Below are 26228 nucleotides of genomic sequence, written 5' to 3'. Positions count from 1 at the left end.
TTAATTACACTCTTTTTGTACAAGCCTTATTGACAAATTATAAAAGTCAAGGATGTTTAGTCAAGAAAATACTGAAAAGTAAATAGAAAAAAGGATTAGTTACCTTTTTTTTTATTCCGTTTGTTTTTTAGACGATCTTGAGTTGCAAAAAAGCTACCCAAGTTTCCTAACATCTGCAAATTTTGCAAGAAAAAGTTAGTTTAGATACTAAAATTCCATAAATATCACTAATTAGAGAATCACTTTTTCTAATTACAACATAAGACAAAAAAGGGAAAATAAATTTCAATTTTCTTTAAGTTACTCTTTTATAAAACATTCCTTCTCGGGATCCAAATCGAGTAATAAGGGTGCAAATTAGAACGTTTGGAACTCGCATTTTTTCACTTTGGTTTAAATTAGTATCTAATTGAACCGTTTTTTTTCCTCTATTCTAAAAAAATTGGAAACGTTGTAAAATTTGAATTATGGAAACTTATGAAATTCAATGCTCTTTTTAAAACAAGTTGAATTTTTTAAACTAGCATTAAGGAATAAGCACCAATAATATTCTATAGGTAAAAAAAAAAAAAAAAAAGAGAACCTCTAATTCCCAAAATCAATAATGGTAATCATTATTTAACACAATGACCTAAGAAAGAGAAAAATCATTCAACTTTCCAACTGGGTAGTCCGTTCCCAAAACATTCCCCCACTTTCTCACACACACTACACACACTAAAACACCTCTAAAACGCCCAGACCGCCACCATTCCGAAAGGTCCCCTTCCCTTCTTCTCCAGATCACACCACCTACGCAAACCCATCTTCATTTTCGTCTCTATTAGCAAATTATTCTTCCAATTTTCCTAAACCCTCTTTCTATCTTCCCATATTTGGACTGCTGGCCCCACAATTTCACTTGAATTTTTTCAAATTTCCAGCAAAAAGAAAAAGATTGGATTAGATTCATCTATCTTTATGTCGAACTCTTTCTCTGTCTCTACTGTGTGACTGTGTGAGAGAGAAAGAAAGGAGAGAGAAGGGGAGATGAATAATGATAAAGATAACAATAAGTTTCAAAGCTTCGACTCTGTCCCGGCCTAAGTGAAAGAAGAGGAGTTGAAGAATTTTCGGGGCGCGTAGGTTTTGGGGCCGTTAAATTTCTCATGGCAAAGCGCGTGTATGAAGTTTGGAAAGGAAGTAATGTAAGCTCAGATGGTTTATTTTTGTTTAATTTAAGCTTTTTCATTGAATTTTTAGTTTTTCTGGTACGTGAGATTTTGGGATATTGGAATTATTCTGCTTTTTTATTTTTGATGATTTTAGCATCTGGGGTGCTTATAATTTTCTGGGTTTTCCTTAAATTTTAATGGGTCATGATTGATTAACTTGTTTCTTTGGTAAATTGTGATTAATTGTTGCTTTTTGAGCTAATTTGTGAGCAGGAAGGTTTAATGATTTCAGTATTAGGTCAAGTTATAGGAATTCAGGGAATCCAATGGAATTGAAGAGTTTCATTAAAGAGTTTAAATGTTGCGTACTTTGGGGCTTCAGATGGAAGGAAAACTTCTTAATTAGGTTATTGAAGCTTGTTGGTGAAAGTTTGGGGTTTTCAGGTTTGGTGACGGAGAGAATTCTTATTTGGAATATGATGTCTGAATTTAACAGTTTGATTTTTTTTTTATGTTGGCATTTTGTATGTTTAGCATTGTGAACTTGTGTGGTAAATCTGTCCTGTAAAACGATTTTCTTGACCTGCCTGGAGTTGCAAGAAAGGAAATTTTATCTGAAACTTACATGTGCAATGCTGAGGTCCGGTTGCAGTTAGCTACTCAAAAGGTTGGTTGAGATAGTGGTAGGTTTTTCGAGCTTGATTGTTGGTTAAATATTCATAATTTTTTCTTGAAAGGCCAATTTTATAGCTCACGGGTAAAGAAGATAATATATTAATATGATCATATCTTGCTGAAGTTACAATGTTTCTTCTTTACAAGCAGCAGACAGTTAGGGACTGTGTTAGTCAGACTCTTCACTTTGCCCTACCCTACTGTGTTGGACTTTTCATTTTACACCAGGCTAGCAATGTCTGCAGGACTCCCGTACCGAGTCCAGTAACATAGCTTTCAATGGTGCTTTGTAGGAGGACTGTGCATGAATGCTGTAGTTGTTAAGCGTAATTAGTTAACCGTTCATGTCTTGGTGCTCATGAATAAATAGGAAGGTCATTTTGCATTGTTGTAATTGGTTTAATGCCCAAAAAGTATGAAATCTGTAGATTTTGATGATTCAATAAATTTTCAGTCCTTCGATTAGATGTATCAGAAAGCTTAGAGTTCCTTTTACAAAAAACATTTCTTGTTAATCTGGGTTTGATGTTGTTGGCTATGTAGTTTCCTAATCTTTGTTATTTTGTTAAGGAAAATTACTTAGCTGTACAACAATGAGTTGATTTACTTAAACAAGTCTGCAAAGAAAAAGATTATGGTTGTAACAGGAGACAAATGATGAAAAAAGTTTTCATCTCCCCCCCCCCCCTCTCTAATCAGGGAGCTTTCTTTGTAAAATATAAGATAAGATAGAAAAATAAAAAGAAAAAGATAGAATAAGTTTTCATCCTTTTTTTTTAATCAAAGAAAAAGAAAAAGATAGAAGTTTAGTGATGGATACGGCAACATCGGGCTTAGAAAATATAAGAGAATCACATTAAGAACGTGTATTTTTTTGCCACCAGTTGGCCAAAGTCTCTCTGTCTCCCTCTCTCCCTCTGGTTTTTTTTTTTTGAGGTCCACTTGCTTCTTTTGACTGATGATTATGCTAAAGTTACATCCACATTGTATTATGTAGTAAAGTTAAGTTTCCTAGGAGATCTGTGCAGGATTCATAGACCCAGACAAAGTGAGTTAAAATATCATCAGGCAAGTGTTAGGGGTTAACCTTACAATGGGTTTGTTGTGTAATCATAGGTGGTGTAGTTGTGTGATGAGAAGATGCAGAACATTTTAGAGACTGTAAGAAACCCTAACGTTTACTCTATTTGACTACCTGATGGAATTTCCAATTAGTAACAACTTCCATTTTCTTTATTCCCGCTAATTTTATAAATTGTAGGTTTTACAAAACCATTTACGATGCAAAACTGGTGAAACTGCGATTAGTTTGAACTTTTTAATAATCTTATGGATTCTTAACTAAGACTTAAAATAGGTTCATTGAAAACTCAGATTGAAGCTATTTATGCTCCTAAAGAGGCTCAACGTCCTCTGCAAATTAACAGAAAAAGGTCCTCTGCAAATACCAAAGTGAAGCTTAAGATTGCAAAGCCTTTTTTATTCCTTTTTTTTTATTGTATTGGCTGTTTTATGATGGTCTAAAATTTTGAACTCAACCTGCAAAGTGAGGATCTTTAGTCAAGTTTAGGGTGGCCCTAAACTGACTGTTTACCGTCTTTGTCTGCAAACTGAGAATGGACTGTGATATTTAACAGGAATTTTGTTCACAGTAGTGTTGTCTTCTTACTATGATGTGGGAATGTTGCGATTGTAGTACCTACCTCCAATGAATTCTAATCATTTTCAGAAAGTTTTGGTTAAGATGAACTCTGTTTATCTATTTTTAGATTCTGTATTTGGGTACATTTTTTGGTCAAGCTTTATAATTTGTCTTGTTTTGAAATCAGGCTTAGCAGTTAGTCCCTATCTTGGCTTGCACTATCCTAATTTTAGCTTCCTGTATCGGGTTCAAGCTCTTGCTAACTTGATAGCTTTAATAATGTTGGTTAACATCCAATTTTCTTCTTATTGGTTCTCCATCTGTATGGCTTGTAGTTATCTTACCTTAGTACATATTACCTTCCTACTAATGTATGTGTTATAAACACAAATGGTATTTGCATTAATTGAAGTCTGAATTTAGCAAAGTTTCAGTGAAAACTAGGGGTCTAAGCACCTGGGTGTCAGAAGAGAAGAATGTACATAGTTTGAGATTTCATAACAGTCTGAAAGTTCAGGTTGGTGCTGCTCTTATTATTTTTTGATCTAGAATGTTTAACTTGTGCAGAAATTTTTTCTTGGTGGGAGGTTGATGTTTGGACCTGATGCTAGGTCGCTGCTCATAACCTTGTTGCTGATCATTGTCCCAGTTGTTATCTTTTGTGTTTTTGTTGCAAGGCATCTTCGACACGAGTTTTCACCATATAATGTGGGATATGCAATTTTTGCTGTAGCTGTTGCTTTTACGGTTTATGTAAGTATGCTTAATCCCTCATCTCTAAGCACATATGTAAAAGTATTCTAGCAACTTTTGATAATCATTTGTCGTGCATGCTGCATCATGGTGAATGAAGAGATATTCATGGTCTCTTTGGTCATCAAGTTGCTTAGCCTGCATAAGTTGTATTATTGCTTTCAATGATCAGATTGCTGATCATTTCCTAATACGGCATCAACCTTTTCAGTAGTTGAGAATGTAGTGCTAAAGCATTAAAGAGAATTGCTATTGAGGTTATATGATTCTTATATTTATGTAATTGTGCCTGGCATTGGGAATGTTTCATAAGATAGTAATTTGACATAAGTAGTAAAGGGATATGTTAATTATTGGTGTTGCTCATATCATGACATTAACCCTCTGAAAATGACATGGGTGATTCTCGGTGAAGCAAAATGCTGTAGTTTGATTGCTCTAGACCCATGATATGCTATACATATTGTGCACACCTAATGGTACTTGGGATGTGGAAGTGGTTTCTTTTCTGCATGATTTTGAATCCGTAATTTCATATCTTAAAGTTGGTGCTAAGCATTTGTGGTGGTGATTTTTCATTCTTAAGATGTTAGACTTTAGTTTTTAAATCCTATTAAATTATTGGCTTTTTGGCTAAAACTATTGGGAGATCTTAGCTCATGAATTCTTGCAGAGAAATTCTTGATTTTGGGAATGATCCTGTGGTTAATTTTGCTAGGTATTGGTGCTACTGCTTCTTACATCTGCTAGGGATCCAGGTATTGTTCCTCGTAATGCTCATCCTCCAGAGGAAGAGTTCCGTTATGACACTTCAGCATCAGTGGAGATTGGGGGAAGACAAACACCGAGTCTTCAGTTTCCTCGAACCAAAGAAGTGATGGTTAACGGAATTCCTGTCAGAGTAAAATACTGTGATACATGCATGCTCTATCGCCCTCCCCGTTGCTCTCACTGCTCTATCTGCAACAACTGTGTGGAGCGATTTGATCATCACTGCCCTTGGGTTGGCCAGTGCATAGGATTGGTATGCTGCTTGATACATTGGTATCTTTCTAGCATTTTGATAGCACCTTTGGCATATGATCGCTATTAATTTTGCGTTACCTTTAATGATCTGCAGCGCAACTATCGCTACTTCTTTTGTTTTGTGTCATCCGCCACACTCCTGTGCATCTATGTGTTTGCCCTGTCGGCTTTGTACATCAAAATTTTGATGGATGACCATCATGGCACAGTTTGGAAGGCAATGAAAGAGTCTCCTGCATCAGTGATTTTAATGGCATATTGTTTTATTTCCTTGTGGTTTGTTGGTGGACTCACTGGCTTTCACTTGTATCTCATAAGCACAAATCAGGTTAGCTGCTTTCTCCTGTTACTTTATATTTGGATTAGCTGCTGCATCTTATGGTTGAAATGATTTAGCTGGTTAGGAGTTGTTTCTTTATTTGTTTATTGGGGATTCAGTGGAAGAAAAATTTGGGACATAAATATCTACTGACTTGTTTGGGTTTATAATATTAGTAATGTTCAATAATCTGAGTTGTACTGGAATTATGCTCTTCTTGTTGTAGTTCCGTCATTGTAATTTAAAAGACTTAGTCACTGTGTGCTGTATGATTGAACAGATTCTGTATGAATAACATTTGGTTGGATATCTAATGCAAAAAGATAGTATAAGAGTAGAAACTATAAAATCATATAGCTTGATTCCCACGCTACGTAGAGCATATAAAAAGTAAATATGGTGTTTGAGTGGGGACCTTGTCACTATCTCACATTTCCCAGGCTGGGAATGGGCTGGTACCCCATGAGTCTCCTTTCCTAAATTTTCTAGTCTGTGATTTGATTCTAGTGAGGCTTCTTTTAACCCCTAAAGTTGCTGATTTTGAGAAGCCTTTCAAAGTGGACGTTCAGGCACCAAAAAAGGTTACTTGTTAGCAGTTTGCCGAAATTTGAGAATGAAAAAGCCATTAAAAGAAAAGTGACAAATGAAAGATCTAGTTGTGAGCTAATAGAGTTATCATTGTTGCTTTCTTGCACTGTTTGTTTTACTTTCATTAGTTGCCTGGAGGTGTTTTTGCAATTCACATTGTTGGTGTGCTCACCTAGTTGCTACGAGGAAGGCTTTCTTGCCTATTCACGTCCCACACGTTGCTTTCATACTTGATGACCCTGCAGTTTAAAGTAACTGTTACAAGTATATGCTAATAATTCATAGAATGTCATGTTTCTTATTCTTCCAACATCATGATGTTAATTTTTTATGTTTTTTATATGGATTTTTGTCATTATGTCTCAGACACTCGTAGGAGTAATGGTTGTCTCCCTGACTCTATCCGGCTGATACTCTCTCTAAGTAATATTTATCCATTCTACTCTTTTCCTCATAAAAATGAATAGCAAGAAATAACAAGTATGCCAGATGAAGTGTCATCTAGTCTTCAATCATGTAGCTTGATTATATTTGAGGGTAATAGCAGGTTAAGTCCTTTAACTTATAGTACAGCTGCAACAAGAATTTTTTTCAACATGTTCTTTGCATAGAACTTGGAATAGGATTTGACAATGAAACTCTTATAGATACCATGGGTTTCTGCTAAATTTTTTCTTTGTGTATTTGTACTTTTTTGTTCAAATTATTCTCTTTTTGTCCTTTTTCTGTTGTCTGCAAAACTATCATGGCAAGAACGGTCCATCAAGCAAACACTTGAGAAATGAAACTTATGCTTTGGCCAATCATTGTCCTTCTGGGATATAAAATGCTTTAGACTGTGATTTAATATTTTTGGTCGCGGTGCACTTGATTTGGTTAGAAGTTGACAATGGAAAATAAAAGAAACCAAGCGTGGTCAAGTTTAGATAATCCGTTGCCTGCCATTGGGTTTAATAACATTAGAGTTTGGTTTTTGTTATGAAGTGGCAGTTTATCTACGAAGTGGCATCATTTACTAGCCCCATCTATGTTGATATTTTTTTTTCTGGCTCTAAGAGGTTGGCCTTTTAGATTTTGATACTTCCATTATTGTTCTGGGGAGATTTTTTTTCCTTACTGAGAGTACTGGTGTTCTTCTGATGTTGTGTATGTTTTATGTCACTTTTCAGTTGTTGATTTTTTCCTTGTTTGTCAGACTACGTACGAGAATTTCCGCTACAGAGCTGACAACAGGGTCAATGTCTATGATCGTGGTTGTCTGAATAACTTCCTTGAAGTGTTTTGCACTAAGGTGAAGCCTTCTAGGAACAATTTCCGAGCTTTTGCACAGGAGGCACCAAGGGCAACTTTGCCCCCAACTAGGGAAGTTGAAATAGAAGATGTAGGTGAGGATAGACGAATAAAGGTAGAGGATGATTTAGACATTGGTGGTGATCTGCTAAAGATCTCACAACGCCATAATATTGAAGACATTGAAGCAGATATTAGAAGCAGAGGCAGTGATGTGATCCACCATAATTCCTCCGAGGCTGATTCTGTGCTTGGTTCAGATAGACGAGCTCCAACGGTTCAAGCAGAGACACGGCATTCAAGTAGGGGAAGGAGAAGTGAGAGCTGGGAAATTGCTCCAGAGGTCCTTGGCATGAACTCCAATATTGTAGAGAGTCGTGGCCATGCTACTTCTAAAGAAGCATATCAATAACTTGTAAAGTTGATTTAAGGAGCTAAGCACAAGGTTACTTCTTTTGCTTTCTGTTTTGAGGAGGAAGATGCCATTTATTCACATTTAGCGCATCAAATCTAACTTCCCTTGTAGGCCAAAATCGGTAACAATATTTTTGCCCCCTTTGATTTCTTTCATTGGCTTTTGTCCCTCCTTCCTCTGGCGGATACTGGCTCATATGTGTTTGGGAAAGCAGCGAAGGGAGTGTGTGTGTGTGTGTGTGTAATTGCTTGAAATGATGAGAGGGAAATGGGCTTTTTCTATTCTTTGTAGTGTGCATTATATTTCCTATCGTCACTTCCTGTTGATTTTTTCCCCTAAATTCTGTTTGCTTATGTGAATTTGGAACTTTAGAGCTTTGCTTTACTCGGTGTAAAGAAGTGCGATTCAGATCTGAAATTATTTATCGACTCTAAGCCAAGAATTATTTATGATGTAAATCGGCAATGCTTGTTTAGCCATGGAAGTAAAGCACTTTTTCTCCATATCGTGTAATGATGGTAGTATTCAGCAATTCCAGGGTGTCTTCGGATGTGGAATATTTGCATCTCTGCTTCACTTTTCCTTTAGTCAGTCTTTTGGGTCTGCACAAGATATTTGAATCGGAACTGAATAATTTTGTGCTGTCTTTTTCCTCCTTGAATACGGCATTTTTTGTTCCTCTAGGAACCAAAACTGCAGGTAAATTTCATGAGATAAGATGTAGTTCGATTTCCACATAAGTGTGGGACTTTTCACTACTCATGTGCTCCTTTTCCCAGTCTCCTCCCTTTTATACCAAAAGCTGTGCGAAACGGAATTCTACGGTTATGAAATACTTGAATCAATGCTGGTATTAAGTAAGGCAGACCTCTGGTTCTCGTCGTAAACATTGAAATCTTAATTCCTCTAAAACTAGTTCTCGTAACAACCACATTGAAATCTCGCGGTATTAATTGCCTGAAGTAGGGAAAGCACCTGAAGCAGCACAAACACCAAAAAATAAACGGGCGTCAAAAGAAGTAGAGACACCCAAGACTGAAAAAGCATCCAGAGCAGCACAAGCACCAAAAACAAAACAAGGGCCTAAAGAAGCAGACGCACTTAAATTTGGAAAAGCACCTAAGGTGTAGAACAAACACCAAAGATAGGAAAAGCTCTTAAAGTAGCACCGCCACCAAAATTTGCAGAAGCACCTAAAGTAACACCAGCACCACCACCTACAGCAAAATCACCTAAAACAGCATCAGCACCAAAAATAGCAAAAGCACCACAAGAAGATGAAGTATAAACTAGTGAAAGATAGATTTCTGCAGCAAGCGAAGAACTAGTGGCGCGAGGAACTTTTGTCTTTTTGTTTTGAAATCAGATCCTCAGCAAAAGATTACTCTACGCTTCTGAAAATTGCAACAAATGCGGCATTAGACAATGGCAAGAAAATCATTGATACGTTGAGCAAAAGTTTGAAGCTCAAGGCCACAAAGCCACCATCAAATCAGTTCTGAAAGAGTGCATTGATATCTATGTGGTTGTGGTGAATGAATTTTCAGCTATGCTTGAGAAACCGACATCTTCTCTGGTGGATTCAGATGCTCCTGTGGTCAATGAAGAAATACGAGGCTGTCAAAGTTTGCTGGTTACTAGAAAAATTTCTGAACCACTAATCTCGAACAGAAACAGGATTGCTGGGGAATATGGTGCTCTTGTTGAGGACCTTGCATATCTTGTTTAGTTGAGTCAATATGCTGGATGAACTAGCATGTTTGAGAGACAGGAAGGATTTTGAGGATACTATTACTGCTTTGAAAGTTTTTGCAAATGATTTTGGATCCCTGATTGGGAAGAATATTCACATATTGATTCAAAACCAAGCAATTAAGTCAAGGTTGTGAAAGAAAATGAAAAAAATCTACATCACCTGGACAATTGGTTTCTCATGCTTTGTACGTACTTTTTTTTTGTACTTAAAGATTTACACAAAATGCATGACAAACATACTAGAAAATAATCTTGTCATTCTATGAAATTCATCTTGTTATTCTTTTTTTTTTTTTTTTGGAGCAAGTTGTAGCTCATTTTCTAATGAGTTAATTTTGATTTAGCAACAATAACTGAAATTTCAACAACAAAATAAATTACCATCTAAAATACTGTACATGAAAAGAAAATTCCATCATCTTTCCATGCGACAAAAATAACAAATGTCTTTCATCTGAGTTCATTCAACAGTGAACTAATAAGTTTGCTCTCATCAATAACATGGAAGAATAGATGAAACTTGGGGCCCAAAGTAACTAATCGAGATACAAACCGAAACGTTTGTAGTACAACTTGAGACTGCTAAATTCAATTTTTACAGCAATATAATTGTAAATTTCAAAAATCAAGTCCTTCTTTGTCCAATGCCCACTCATGGAGAAGACTCGTGAGATTGCATTGCATATTTTTCTGGTCACTATTGAGAAGACTCGTAAATACCCACGAAGAGTAAGCGCACGATGGCTTGTCAATAGTGTGTTGGGATTGAGTACTTTCTAAATCTGCCTGTTAGCTAAAAGTTACTACTATCTTCTTTTGGGCCGATGTTCAGATACGTATTTGTAGATTTTTTTTTGGGGGGTAGAAAAGGTAGTGTCCTATGTATTCATCCCCAACCTAATAAATAGAGATTTCACTTGGTTTAATTTAGTCCAGGAAGAATTTTGCTGATTACCTAACATTTTTGCTTAACAGAACTATATATATATATATATATATATGGGATAATTTCACAAACCTGCCCTGAGGTTTTTCATAATATTACTTAACTCTCCTGAGGTTTTTAAAATTTCACTTACTTCCCTTGGATTGACATTTCTTGTAACATGTTAACCCCTTTGGAGGAAATACAAGAAAGATAAAACTTTTGTTCCAATACTACCCTTATGTTATCCTACTTATGGAATTTATAATAACAATAAAAAATAAGATAAGGTTAAATTTTTATAAGGTGTAAATTTCTTGACGTAAACTATTTATTTTAGTTGTATTAGAACAAAAGAGAAAAATTTACACCTTGAAAATCACACATATGAAGAGATTATTTTAGTTTTCAATACAACTTAAATTACACCATGAATTAAAACATATTTCTCAAAAAAACATGTTGACTTCCTTAATTTTAATTGCGCACGAAATTTTTTAAGGTGTTAATTACTCTCCAAAATCCTCCTAAGTGGTTGATCTTGATTAAATTTAATTTGTCCATGTCTTTTGCTATCCCACCATGACCCCAATGTAGCTAGCAAATTTTTTTAATTTACATTTTTTGCTTTTAAACTTTTTTTTTGTTTTCGCTTTTTGATTAAATAGTTATTAAGAGCAAAGGTGATGTTGTCAATTTATGACCTTTGATAGAAATATTTAGTCTTGTCAAGTTGACAAGGGAGGTAAGCGAAATTTTAAAAACTTAAGGGGAACTGAGTGATATTATGACAAACCTCAAGGGAGGTTTCTGTCTTTTCCAACTTCTTAAGAAATTGGGAGCTAAAGTGCTAAGCTAGTCCAGTGGTAGAATCAACTAGTTTGGGATTTTAAACTCATCCTTCCCTTATTCCATCACTAGAAAAAGTTCTTACTAAATAGCAGTACCTCTTAATTTCTCTAAGACACACCCTTATAATGCCACTTTAATTCTTTGAAGACATTAAATTAATGTGAACTTCTGATATTAAATTTAGCTCTATCAAAACATTAAATTTAGTAAGTTACAAGTAATAGAGGTGCAATTAAATTGCTTCCTTCAAGTTTTCCCAATAAATATATATGAAGGCCTATCCCCTACCTAATTGCTTGCTGCATATTACCCAAAGCTTCAAAAAGAAAGATGGGGTTCAGTTCTAAACTTGGTGTGACGCTTTTGGTAGTATCCCTTTTATTCGTTTCACCAACACATGCAGCAGAAAAAGAAGACCAGGCTGCAAAATCCAATGCTGTTGATGAATTTTGCAACCAAAGAAAAACATCCAGTGATAGAGTATTTTGCAATAGAGTTCTGAATTCATTTCCTACAAGTGCTTCAGCAAAGGATAGCCCTGCACTCCTGAAAATCGCAGTACCATTAGCAGTGACCAATGCCAAGAAAACAAGGAATTTTATCATCACCAAATCCAAGAGTAAAACAATAAGTCCACAAGTGAAGGGAGCCCTCCAAAATTGCAGTTTGGCATATAATGGCAGCATTAGACAATTACGCCTTGTAATTCAAGATTTGGATGATGATCCTCCCATGGTTAGCTACGATACCCATATCGCAAGAAAGCAGCTAAACAAGTGCAAAGAAACTTTGGCCAAAAATAACATGGTTGATAATTCAATTACTTCTAGACATCAAATTGCAATAGAATACGCTCGGCTGTACGAGGAGTTGTCCCTTAGTATTTAGATGACAATTGCTCTTTCTTGTTGAAAAAGAGAGAAATTAATTTATGCCCTCTTGTTTTTTACAATGTCCTAGCACATAAAGGGATATGATGATTCACTTCCCCGAACATTTGCAGAATTTACTATAATTACTGGAGTTAAAGGTTGCTTCAAAATCAATACTAGTTAATTTCATGATCTCTTAAACGCACTTTCCTGTTTAGTTGTATTCCAATTTTTCTTTTCTTATATTGAGTCCTTCAAGAATCAGATAAAAGCATACAAGCAGATACACTCTTTGTTTTCAGCTTCCCACAAACTTCTTCAAGCTCCAAATGATATTTCTTCATTGTCCTTTCATCCTTTCGGGAGCAAGCTCCCTGTGATTGGACAGAGGTTTAGCTTCTTTGTTAAACGATAATGGCGCTTCTTTGGTAAACAACAATGGGCATCCTTTGCGATATGATTATATTGGATCTTGCACATATTAATCTGAAAATTTATCTATTACAGATCAAATACCAGACTATATTTGAATAAGGTAATAATGCTAAACAGATAATCAATCAAAGAAGATTATACCTAGATTCTAACAATAATTTCTTAGGTGAATTTTGTTATGAAGAACACAAGACAAGTTAACTGGTAGGTGTACAAGTTATATGTTTTGGTGTGCTAAACAACTTACTATCTGTTTTCTAACCATTAATATAGATATTACTATTTTCAAAAGAATAGATCAGTGATCGCGAGACATCGATTACTATTTTTCAGTACAATTAAATGCCTTGCATTAGTTGGCATAATTCAACAAACGCAATTAAAAAGGATACAGGCTATGACGTATAATTGTTAGGCTGTTACAATCATAACTAAGATTGAAATTTCAAGAATTAGATATGTAATTCAAATCTCATCAAATGCGAGTTTATTATAATTAAATGCTAGCGTTCCTCCTCAATATTTGTGTGTTATTAGTTTACTGTTTTTGAATTGTAATGTGTGTGTCTTCAGTTAATTCTAGCTAGATGTAAGTGTTCAACCTAACTTAATTTTGTGGCTTATTAGAAAAATTAGATTGAATTCGTAAAGCATGATAAGTAAAATACAATTTTGTGGCTTATTGTTTTGTTGTGTGTTGTTTTTTTGTTGTGCATAGATGAAGACCAATTTGACAAATATACACTTGATTTCTACGAATTTGTTGTTAGTCAAAGCAACCCTTTTGGGACACGTTAATTAGCTTATGAGATCTGCACCAAATTTTCTGTTAGTCTCCAATTTCAATAGAAACATTCTTTTGGCTTATTAATCCTATTGAAACCTTCATTTAATTGATTTTCATTCGTAAAGTGTTAAATTGGAGTTAAAAATTCTTTCAATACAAGGCATAAGTACTCACAAGTAATGCCATTTTCTTTATTGAAAACCTTAAGGTAGCTACTATTTAAGCCATAGGTTACATTTGCAGTGTACATTCCCCCAAAAACAAAAAAAAAAACAAATCTTTCTCTAGTTCAACTATAAATACAGGACTAAATTGGTCTTCGACCGTGCAAACTTCAATTGATGTGAGCACCCCCTTAGGATCTCCAAAGACGGTGTCTCGCAGAAATCAATTTCTTTTCTATGTGTTGGAATGTTTATGGCATTCTTGATTTTCAACTCACAAATAACATATGCAGCAGGAAACAATGGTGATGCTAAAGCAGAAAAATCAGAGAAAACACAAGCAGAAGCACCACCTGAACCATACAAAGCAGTCACTGATTTTTGCAACCAAAGGGTCACAAGCGAAGACCGAGCTTTTTGTGTGAGAGTTCCAGTCCGGTTAGTGTCACAGCAAAAGATAACGTTAGTCTTCTAAAAATTGCAATAGATTTTGCAGTGGGAAATGCCAAGAAAACAAAAGACTATTTCACTACTTTGTCCACGAATACAGACACACAACCATCACTAGTCCCGGTCCTAAAAGAGTGCATTTCAGCATTTGATGAAAGCGTTACTCAATTGTTGCTTATAACTCAAGATTTGTTGGATGATCCTCCAATGGCAAGTTATGATGCTCATCAGGCTAATGAAGAGCTAAACAGTTGTGACAACTCTTTGAAGCTTGGTAAGGTTGCTGATGATTCGATTTTATCCAGGCAGAAGATTGCTATAGAGTACGGAAGGCTTGTTGAGGAGATTTCAAAGAGCATTTAAATTATGTTAAATTTGGTTTCTATGTTATGGAGGAAATGGTTTCTCCACTGCAAGCTATTTCTTTCTAGGCTGACGACCTTGTTATGCATTTAACTAGTTCTTAAGGGAGGAGTCAATTCGAATATTTGTGGTTTAACTTTTTTGTCGTCTTTACAGAACCAAAAATGTTCTTGGCAAAGTCTTTAATTGATTATCTATCTTTTCTTGAGATACATTTTCATGGATGTACTAATAATCTTAGAATGATCAATATATTTGCATATGTTTTCTGTTTGTGGTCTTTTTGTATCACTATAAAGCAAAGGATTTATAGACTCTAGTATGCAATTTCTTCCTTGTTAGAAGATATTTTGGCAATGGTACTATCTCTTGGATCCCATCCTCAACGGTTTTATAGGGTTAAAAAAAAAAAAGCTCCATGTGGTATATCTAATATACAAAAAAGCCACTCGTGATTTCAAAATATACAAAGCGACACCTCATGCATGTTTTGAACTAAATTATAAACTAACAAAATTCGTTAAAGTTAACGAAAATGACGGTTTCGGCTGTTAAACTTACCGGATTCCGTTAAGTTTATCGTTAAATTTATCGGATTCCGTTAAGTTTAACGAATTCTGTTAGTTTACAATTTAGTTCAAAACATGAAGTGTCGTTTTGTATGTTTCGAAATCACAAGAGATTTTTCTGTGTATTAGATATACCACAGGGATTTTTTTTTATTTTTAACCCGGTTTTATATTGTGTTCGACATGTTTCTACTTGCTTTTATTTGGTTTGGATTCTAACGAAAACCACTTCATCTTATGTGGAGAAATTGTTATGTATCTTTCATAGTCACATACAAGGATTATGCCTATATTTATAAGTTTATACAAAATGTATCTAGGCAACTATTATATTGAATCTAAACTAGGCTATATAAAGAAAATCCCTAATTGATGCTAATAGGCTACTTAACATATTTACATTAACAATAATTGATGCTAATAGAGTAATTGATACACTAAATGTGGAAATTAACATATATACATTAACATTATGAATAGCGATCTTGTTTGTTAAAGATTGATGGGTAAATTACAAATTGGATACCTGATCTTTGTACGTTATCTCAGTTTAGTCCCCTATTTACTTTTGGGTTGACACATTCACACCTCATTTTATTTGAATTTAGCAAACATGCGATATTCGGACATATTTGCAACTTGTTCACATGGCCAGTTAGTTTCTTAATGGAGTCAATTATTTTTAATGCACAAGTTAACTGTCAAGGGATTAAATGGATTCAATTGAATAGATCAAGGATCTAAGTCAGAATATGTATAAATATCAGCACATAAAAGTGAAAACAATCCATCTTTTTCTGAATAGAGTGTGCTATTCATTGACAATGGAACAAATTAAATTCATGTAGCACTACTCTTAGAATTTTTCTTATTATCAGGTTTAGAATTCTATGTCAGACAGTTGAAGGTGAAAAGAGTATAAGGAGGGTTGGAAGGGTAAAAAAAGAGAGGGGGGGGGTGTGTGAAGTAAAATATATAGAGGGTCAAGCGAGACAAGGTTCAAAAACAGGTACCAAAAGTATAATTTACTGCACAAAATACCCTCCTCCGTCAAGAATCAAGACGACTATACCTTGACCAACCAAACGTTTTCTGCTATTCAAATCAGCATTTAATAAATTTCCTTAAACTTAAATGAAGTTTGGTAGTCTTTCAATGCAATGAACAAACCAATAAGGTAACTTTAATTATGAGGATATTTATTATAGGGCTTTCACTTAATGCCCTATAAATACTTTACCGTATTGTTGTCAATCGTGCAAAGCACCTTCAGCATCTCCCAAAACAAAAAAAAAAAAAACAATGGCATCTGAAAGAAATAAATTGACATGTGTTACAGTGCTGATGGCATTCTTCTTTTTCAATTCACCGACAACATTTGCAGCGAAACCAGCACGAATGGTACCAACTGAACCATACAAAGCTGTTACTGAGTTCTGCAACAAAAGAAGCACAAGTGAAGACAGGGAATTTTGTATCAAAGTTCTCAAATCACATCCCAATAGCACCTCAGCAAAAGATAATCCTAGTCTTCTGATAATTGCAGTAGATTTAGGGATCCAAAATCTTACAACAACAGAGGTTTACATGGCCAATTTGTCCAAGGACAAAGCCACAAATGCAACACTAGTTCTGGTTCTCAAAGAGTGCATTCCTTGCTATCCCGCAAGCATTGGCCAATTGCGATTCATACCCGCAGATATGGCAGCAGATCCTCCTTTGGCAAGTTATGATGCTCTTATGGCTAGTGACGCTTTAATTAGCTGTGACAATTCTTTTAATACTAGTAAAATTGCTGATGGTCCAGTTTTATCAAGGCATAAAATTGCTAAAGCTTATGTTCAGCTTTGTGTGGACATATCAATGACTATCCATTAAATTATTGTGTTTTGACTGTGTAAACTTGTCTCTTCAATTCTTACAATTTGAGGGTTCTTCATTACATCTGATCTGAGTGAAAAATCCCATTACCAAGAGAATAGTAGGCCTAAAACATAACGGTGCCCCATGTTCTCTGGACCCTTGTCTGGCCTAATGAGCTCCTCCAACTTCCCATCTTAGACTCAGCCAGTAAAATTTTTCTGGCTACCCAATGAGATGTATCTCAATAGTCAATCCTAGCCATCGCTTCTAAAATTCTATGGATAAAGCACGTAAGAACCAACTCAGCTAGTCAAGATTTTTGTCAAGACTATGAGGTTTCCAGTTTTGACTCTCATGTCCTTTCTTCCCTCCTGTGACAGGTGATTCTCATCTTATCAGTTTCTTTTGGTAAAATTTTGGTGGTCTTTATCAGTTATTATTCAAACGACTAGCGATAATGCAACTGAAAAGATGTTCTTCGTAAGAGGAGTTTGAATTATTACTACTCTATTACTAATATTAAAGGACACCAAAATTGAGCTCTAACTTCGCATCTTGGACTCAGCCGGTCAAATTTTTCCCTAGTGCCCACTGAGAGGCATCTCAATCCGAGCTATCACTTCTAAAATTTCATAGATACGTGCTTAAGAATTAACTTAACTAGTCGGGATATTGATCAGGACCATGAGGTTTTTAGTTTAACTCTCGAGTCCTTTCTTCCCCCCTTCTATTAGTATACGACACCTGATATTCATCTTATCAGTTTCGTTGTATAAAATATCTTGGTTTAGTCTTATTAATTGTTATTTAAAACGTTGGCGAAAATGCCATTGAAAAGATAGTCCTCCTGAGAAGAGTTTACATTATTACACTGTTATTGATAAAAAGAAAATAATAAAACTATCGTGTTTTATACGTTTCTTTTTTGGAGAGATCAATCTCTATCATAATCTACATCATTTTTATCTTGAATGACTTGAAGACTTAGAAAAGACTAATGCTTACTTTGGTTAATATTTTTTCTTAACACGAATAAAATCTACCTTTTTTTTTATTAAGAGAGAAAGGGAATCAAAAATTGGGTTTTACGAACAATATCCAGTTATCCACGCTTCAGAAAAAAAAAGAACTTTTCTAATAGTGTGTTGTTTGACCCTAAAAGATAAGCTTACCTGGGTACACAGTAGGACTTTGGACAATGTGAATGAATCCAAAATGGCCCAACTTTAGAACGGCCAAAAAATGGATGGCCTACGACGTATTTGATTGAGATGTAATTGCACCACCAATTTCGGGTCCAATGTATTGAATTCTTCTAACGAAGTTTGGCTGTCCATTTGAATTCTGGCTGCTTTATCACTTACAAGTTACATCTTCTACTATTTTCTTTGAATCCTTATTTTATCACAATTTTCTTGGTCAAAAAAGCAGGATTATCCATGAGATAACTCTGGAATTCGACATCACCAACGATTCAGTATGCTCAGTTGACCAGGGCCACCTCCATGAAAACGTGATTGGTTTGCTTCAACCTTTGTATCATATCTCAACCAAGAAGTCTTTGGTACCACTTCAATGGTTTCACGCATTTCCTCAGAATTGTTTTCATCAGTTTCTCAGCTAAAAGTCACATGATTTATTAGGTCTACATCAATGGATTGCATTGCACCAACAATAGACCTACTGTACATGCAGCAGACTTGTATTGTTCATTGGTCCCAATCTAACAACCCTAGTATTCTTGCATCCTTGCCGTAGGCATTAATTTCTTGGTCATCTTCTAGCAATTTCAAACAAGATGTAAGCTATAATGTACGCTATACTAGCTACCATTATTATTCGTTTGCTTCAAAGTAATGAACTCTCTGTACTTCTATAGCATGTAATGTTAGGTTTTACCCCGCTCAGATTATTATTTTGTGTCCCGCAGTTCTGTTAAGTTTAATGATTCTTCAGATCAAATATATTTGTGAAATATTCTATATATTTTCTGTTATTTGTGTAACTTTCTTTGTCAAGCAAATCGTATCGAGCGATTTTCAACTAGTTTATTGATAATGTTGGCTTATGTTTTATCCAAAAAAAAAAAAAAAAAAAAAGGGCCACTTTTAGACCTTAGCTTGCCAAGTGTACCGCTTTTTAGGGACTTATATAATGCAGTCAGAGTCAAGAACTCAACACTTGTTAGATTTTGTCCATTGTTGATGTAAAATGCTGCTGACTTTGCCAGTGCCTGCATATATTATATGCAAATAAATACAAGAGGAAAAATAAATAAATAAAAAGAACATAATTTGCGAGCACAGAGAACGAATAGCTAGGCCTTTTGTTGACACTGAAGCAACGTATAATTGCATTCTTGATTCAGTTGGTTGAGATAAAAACGCTTGAATCGGTGATGAATGATGGTATAGGCAATTATGTGCGGTGCCTTACAATTGCTAGTTCACATAGCATTTTGTTTGAACTTTGAATGATGATATAGGCAAATTATGTGCAGTACTTTTTAATTGCTAGTTTACATAGGATTTTTATTTTTATTTTTTTTTCTGGGCACATGGGATTTTATTTTTATTTAGTAACTCGTAGTCAAAACCTTGATTCTCAGTAGTTAATACTTGAATTTTGAATTTCGTGAAGTTGGCAGGAATTGACTGTCAGAGATGATGAACACTTCAACTCATCACGAATTTCCGTAGTCAGATTCATTTATATATGGTTTCAAATTAGTCGAGCTCGACTGCCTTGACTGGCATCAACTCCTTAGATACGCAATTTTTTTTTTTTGGGGGGCCAAAAAACAGTGCATTTTACATAATAATTGTCAAGTTAATCTTTTCTGGAGATTTGGCGTTGCTTGGATTGCTTGTTTTCGTTGGAAAATATTGTCGTTTTTCGTGATCACATTTCCCTATCACCTTTTTCCCTCACATATATCAAATCGCTACAGTAATTTTTCCATGAAAAATGACGGAAAATGCAATCCAAACACAAAAAACTGCAACTCTGTTATGAGAAAAAATTTTTTTTTTTTCGTCCAGACGAAAAACTCTAAATCTTACTAGGAAGAAAGAAAAAAAGGAAGAATTTGAAAGTCGAATAAAAAATCTCACCACGATTCTTCGACTAATGCTACCAGTTAACTGAGTCTCGAGGACGTAAATACTAAATAGTAATATTTTCACCACATAGTTTTGACTACATTTTGTAATTGAAGAAGAGTAAAACATCATTCCAATATATGAAATAGTCATCACTGGTGGCTACTTGTAAATGTATTTCTCTGGGATGCGATTTTGTGGCTAAGAATTTGGTGGATAGGTGAATCCATGGTATATCATCAATTTTAGTTGGTTTATGGTGGCTTAGTTTATCCCACTAATCCTATTCTTGCAGCTTCCCAATGCTCTAAAACCGGAAATAGATCCCTCATGGAGTATCACTAATATGACTCAAATTTGAAAGCAACACCTCAATTCAGTGCACTACAACGGATTGTGAAAATGCCTTAATTTGTGCCCTATGAATTAAACTATAATTTGCGCTTGATATTGATATTTGCTCATTTTCAAATCCCTCTTCCAATTTTTTTTCCACTTAATTACCATATCTAATTCTCATGACCCCCACAACAATTATCTGGAAGATGAGATCCACGGCTAGAATAAGTCTTTTAATCACCTCTTTCCTCACATTGCCTCAAGCCCTTTACATCCATGTACTAATCATTTCCAGTTTACACTCACGGTTTGTCTAACGAGTGCCCTCCGTTAAAATATATTTTAAGTGTTATATTTTTTAAAATATAAAATTAATAAGAAAAAGTAAATAAATACAAGGGAGTGTAAGCAAAATTAAATACGAAATGTATATAAATGTAAGAAAAATAATAATTATTCGTATGTATATATATATATATATATATATATATAATAAGTTAGGTGAATACTATGCACACTGTGTAAGAGGAAGAGAAAATATTATGTAAATACTATGTAAGAGAAAAAAAAATAATTGTTCGTATGTATACTCAGTGTGTGTGTGTGTGTGAATACAATGTGAAAAACCCTAAAAGTTATTATCCAATCTTGTCGTCTATTGCAAGAATTATATGGGCCATCAATACTATTGTTAGGCAGATTTTGTCCTTAATGTTCCCTTTTTATTTTATTCTTGGTTCTAAGTATCATTACTAAAGTAAACAGTTAGGTTTATGTCATCTCGAAAGCTTGGAATGGGATTCAAATGTGTCCATTAATTGTCTTTGGTTCACTGAACTTACATTTATGTGAGCCTAAATCTAATCAACACCTAACGAAAAATAGCCAAACTGCCAACATGTTACAATACTCCTTGACATAAAATGATAAAACTGCCTAATCCCTTAGATTGAGTGTTCCCATTCATGCACTTGAGAGTTGAGCCCTGATGATTGCTGCAGCATTTGTTAGGTAGCATTTATTTGGTGACTCAACACACACAATGGCACATTATTTACTTGCATCCATCAAACCATTAGAAAAATTCTGTTTGCCTTATTTTTCTGTCTTTTCTCCTCTTTGATTCTTTTCTTGGATGGTTGGGGAACCTTAGGAATGGATTGGGACACGACCGACGTTGCCCTTAATACTATATGAATACAGTCCAAACAATTCTCCTCTATCTAATGTCCGTGTGATTCCCCTTTAAGATGTTACAATACATTTTATTCTATATATATATCTGCTGAAAATTTTGTAAACTATTGAAGAAAAAAAAAGATTGTACACTTAGCAACAAATTTTGTTCTAACTGTGATAATGTATATACTGTCAGTGTATGTAAAATTTACCGTAAATACAAATGTTGATGATTAGAAGAGAAGTATTCTTCTTCTTTTTTTTTTTTTTTCTTGTAAGATTATAAATAACACAATGACAAAAATCACAACTCAACAATATTATGAATTGACTAAGAAATAGTGAAAGAAAGTAATAATTACCTTCTCAAATTAACTCATTGACAAGCATAATTTTGATATCATATCATTCAACTTCTCTACCCAAATTGGGTAGGTAAACAACCAATCACTCCAAAAGTTGAACTTCAATTCCCACTCTAAGGAATCTAGTTTAGCACTTTTGAGAAATCAAAAGATGCAAAAGAGCACGTGTCCTATATCCCAACAATGATCACAATAATTTATGGTTATAAACATATACACGCACCACACTAGGCACATAAAAACACTTATAACACACACACACATGTATATATATATATATATTATGCGGGCCCATTCCGGGTTGTTGGTTTCATAAATGGATCCCTAGTTTCGATACACAAACTAGACTCACCACACGTGGACCTTTTCAAAACCTCAAACTTGACCACATCATATCACGTGGTTTCCACGTGGATACCGATCTCTCATCCGCCTCAATCTTTAATACAAAATGACGTGTATTGTTACGGAAAAGCGACCAGCAAATCTTGATCCAGACGAAAACTTCAATCTCAAGTCTCTATCAATTTTTTTCTTTTTTTTTTTTTTTTTGCTATGCATAAATGATAAAATAAAAAAATTGTTGTTCTTTTGGGTTCATTGTTTAGAAGCGTTTTCTAATAAAGTCATTTTAATACTAGTTTATTGTAACTGGGGTTAGAACAAATCCACTTTGTTAAATTTATTGTCGTCAAAGTAATATCTGCCCATTAAAAAGCATACAAAAGTGAGAAAATTCCAGTTTCAATGTCCGGGATTAGCTGCCAAAAGCTGGTGGCCTAAAAAAAATATCCTCCATTGTTTATAGTGAAAACGTGTCTTATATCATCACAAGAAAAATTAGGTACAGATAGGTTTTAATTGGCAGGGCAGCTTAACAATCTTCTGAAGAATGAAAAATTATTCTTTTTTGCTTTGTGTGTTCATATTTGCTAGTCTTTTAAATATCTTTTATATACAAAAAAAAAATAAAAAAAGAAGAAGAAGAAAGGAGATGTATGCAAAAGGATCAACTCTCAAGACGTCAATTGTGTTTGCAATATGAACAGGAAGAAGCATTTCTTTAGAGTTTGGAATCCCTTTTTCGAACTATTTAAAGCAATGTGAAAAGCATAAAAGAAAATTTATTTGACACGTCTGCAGAAATTATTTTTTTTTAAAATGAATACAATTAGAGAAAATCGATTTTATTTTTTTGATTTATTATGGGTCTGTGAGATTCTTTCATGTTCAAGACACTTTTCCACTTTCTTGGAGCCCACCGTGTACGAATATTTTTCCCTTCTATGTTTCTCTTATTGACTACATCAAATTTGCTTTCTCCTAACAGTCCCTCAACTAATTAATCACCAACAGGGATTGGTCCGAGTGGTAAGCGGCTCGGATTCGCTTAAGCAGGTCTCGTGTTCGAGTCTTAGTGTACGCAGACACTCCTGTTGGGAGACTCACCCACCATAGCCAGGTGCGCGACGCGGGTCGGGTCCGGATTAGTCGGGATAAAGCTTCGGATACCGGGCGGGCAACCAAAAAAAAAAAAAAAACTAATTAATCAAATTATATGCGACACTTGTTCATTTAGATTTGTGGTAAATACTTTTTTCATAAACCTTTCCTGAAGCGGCTTTTTCTGAAATTTGAAAAATTACATTTATCGCTCTTAGTGTCATGAAATGAAAACATTACAATAGCCTTCATAAAACTCTACAAATCTAAACGAAGAAAATAAGCCTAAAAGAGCAAAACGGAAACTCTTTTTCCCCAACACTTTTTTTTTTGAAAATCTCTAATCTCATCTTACATAGAAAGCACATTATATTCCACTCCGAGTTCTTTGAATGGAATTCTTACGTAGTTTTGCAAAGAGCAACGAGCTAATAATAAGGATGCATTTGTTAAAACGAGTATCTTGTCAAATCAAAGTCCGAACACCAAGTAAGGATGCCTTTAAAATGCAGCTCAAATTTTCCTACAAAGAACTTCCTTCGAAATTTTTACCTAACGGATGACAGAAGTGATCATATCTAACTTCTTTTATTGCTTAATTTGTTTAGACATCAAATAGGGATAATTTAGGATACGCATTGGACTTCTTATACTTACATCACTAATTGGTTATCAAAAACATACTTTCCAAAGGAGGTTTATGTAATTTTCAAACATCGGTATAGGCGGCTGCAATTTGTTAGAGGATGTTTCTGCAATTATCTCTGCTTTTAGGGCAAAAGAGATATTATTATTACAGGCATGTAAAAACCTAAGCTTCAAGGATGCTTCTTGAAAGGTTGTTGGACGTTCATGTCTCAATCCAAAAGTGTACAAGACTCCTAAATTCGGGTATATGTTTGATCTTTGTCGTGGCCTTAATGGACTCGCAATTTATCATGATCACTAGGCAACTAATGGGAAAAGACAGGTCGGCAGGGAACGCAAATCATGAGCCAGAAGCTTTAGGCAGTGTTCATGAAAACGAAATTTTGCAACTCTATTTTCACGAGTTAATAATTTTGTTGATGTTTGTGTGATCCACATAAGATGTTGTTCTCCAAATTGTTCACTTTTTTTTTTTTTTTTATTTCGGTGGGGTACTAAAATCTGCACTTTTATTAATCAAATTGGTCTTCTTGGTACATTAACACCCTTGATAGAATCTGCTTTTCTTTTCTTTTTTTTTTCCCCCCCTAGTTAATTAGCACCGTTCATGTTGTATCTTGAACAGCTTCATGAAAGCGAAACGATACGAAAGGACTCCGAGAGTCCGAATGCAGCGGCCAAAAAGAAGAGGAAGAAAATCAAATTGAAAAGCTCGACTTGTTTCCCACAAATATATTCCTTCTCTATTAACCACCACCGCCAACAGAGTGTGCTTTCTCTGTTTGCTTGTCTAGTTTTTTCCATTTTCTTGTGGTTTAAGGTTCTTTTTTTTTTTTTTTTTTTTTAAGGTAGGAAAGTAGCAGCAATCAGGCTCCACGAAGGTTAAGGATTCTCATAGTAGCAATCAGACATTTCTATAGAGGAGGGCACGTTATTAGCAAATCTTGGAGTTTGTCACCATAATATTTCTTATTATTTAATTTCTTGTTTTACTTAAAGAGCGTAAAAAGGATTGAGTTCAATTCGAACTATAATTGGTCAAATCAAGTTCGAATTGAGCTCCGCAATGTTAGGAAACAAGAGAGAGAGAGACCTGATTTTGAGCTCGATAAATAATTGATTCGAACTAAAGTCTTTTCTTCAATAACTTCGACAAATTCGAACTCGAAAGAGCATACAGCAACTCGAGTTCGAGTCGAATGTTTTTATTATTAAAACTTATCTTACACACTCTCTCTTTTTTAAGTAATTTTTAATGAGTAGAGGGCAAGTGGAACACGTCGAACTCAAAGGCAGGCAGTAATTTGTGGCACAGCACTTTTGGCCTACCATGCAAATTGTCCACTTGAAGCTTTAAAGCAGAGAGTACGATAAGCTTCTTCAGGACATAAATCAAAGAAATGCCAAAAGCGACCACCGATCCCCAGCAAATGTCCAGATAGCTCCAGATCACCCATTCATCGTCAGTTTCTGAGATTACATCATCACCAAAACAGCAAAAATGCTTTTGCAATTTGCATCCTCCTCGTCTGATCGAAATCCAGCTACCACATTAATTAATTTATTTTTGACAAAGGTTTATTTCTGAGATTACGTCTCCTAAAGGACTTCTTTGATGAGACTACGAATACGAAACTTGATAATATAAAGAAGAATAAATGAATAATAATAATAACAACATATAGTAGTTTGATACAAGACTACTACATGCGCAAGTAGTGAGTAGTGTTCTCACGCCATAGACAATAGGAAACCAAATCATACTCCACTAAGAGACAAATGCATAAGTTTATATCTGAAAAAACCATTAGCAACTCATGTTTGACTCCTCCCAACAATTCATATCGAACTGGTAAATGAATTGTCGCAAAATAAGTACATTGATGTCCCAAGAAAATTTAAAGGATTATAGTGTAGTGTGGAAAATGTTGAAATGAGAGGTTAAAGAAGCTTGCAAGGTAGAGAATGCAAAGAGTAGAAGAAAAGAAAGGATAACATGACAAATTGACAGTTCTCTAACTTCCTGTATGATGCTACTAAGCAAAGATAAGTTGCATATCAAATCTTTAATCCAAACTTTGCCTAAGAGACCTAAATACTGCTTTTCTCATCTCTATAATTTCATCCTCCTCTATGATTATGGCATCAATAATAATGATATCTATGGTGCCTAACCTGCATACAAGTACATAGTACATTATAAAAAAAAAAAAAAGGAAAAAAAGAAAATGAACCAAGAAAATCATAATAGCAAAA

General features: G+C 34.7%; 1 protein-coding gene across 1 annotated transcript; it reads left to right on the top strand.

Moving 5' to 3' along the window:
- The first annotated feature begins 679 nt into the window (after positions 1–679).
- LOC113749353 (protein S-acyltransferase 8-like) lies at positions 680–8282 on the top strand. Its single transcript, XM_027293053.1, has 5 exons — positions 680–1187; positions 4039–4224; positions 4943–5248; positions 5345–5578; positions 7353–8282. The coding sequence occupies exons 1-5, from the start codon at positions 1149–1151 to the stop codon at positions 7857–7859; spliced, it is 1272 nt and encodes a 423-aa protein (XP_027148854.1). The 5' UTR covers positions 680–1148; the 3' UTR covers positions 7860–8282.
- The last annotated feature ends 17946 nt before the right edge of the window (positions 8283–26228 follow it).

Source organism: Coffea eugenioides, chromosome 10 (assembly GCF_003713205.1).
Source record: "Coffea eugenioides isolate CCC68of chromosome 10, Ceug_1.0, whole genome shotgun sequence".
Taxonomy (NCBI): Eukaryota; Viridiplantae; Streptophyta; class Magnoliopsida; order Gentianales; family Rubiaceae; genus Coffea; species Coffea eugenioides.
Note: the sequence above shows the minus strand (reverse complement) of the source record. Positions and strands in the feature narration are given on the sequence as shown.

What these genes read in the sequence shown, in the direction of transcription:
- LOC113749353 (XM_027293053.1), top strand. Translation starts at nt 1,149, where the DNA reads ATGGCAAAGCGCGTGTATGAAGTTTGGAAAGGAAGTAAT. An exon ending in TTGGCCAGTGCATAGGATTG is followed by an intron (nt 5,249 to 5,344) that starts GTATGCTGCTTG and finishes AATGATCTGCAG; the next exon opens with CGCAACTATCGCTACTTCTT. An exon ending in ATCTCATAAGCACAAATCAG is followed by an intron (nt 5,579 to 7,352) that starts GTTAGCTGCTTT and finishes CTTGTTTGTCAG; the next exon opens with ACTACGTACGAGAATTTCCG.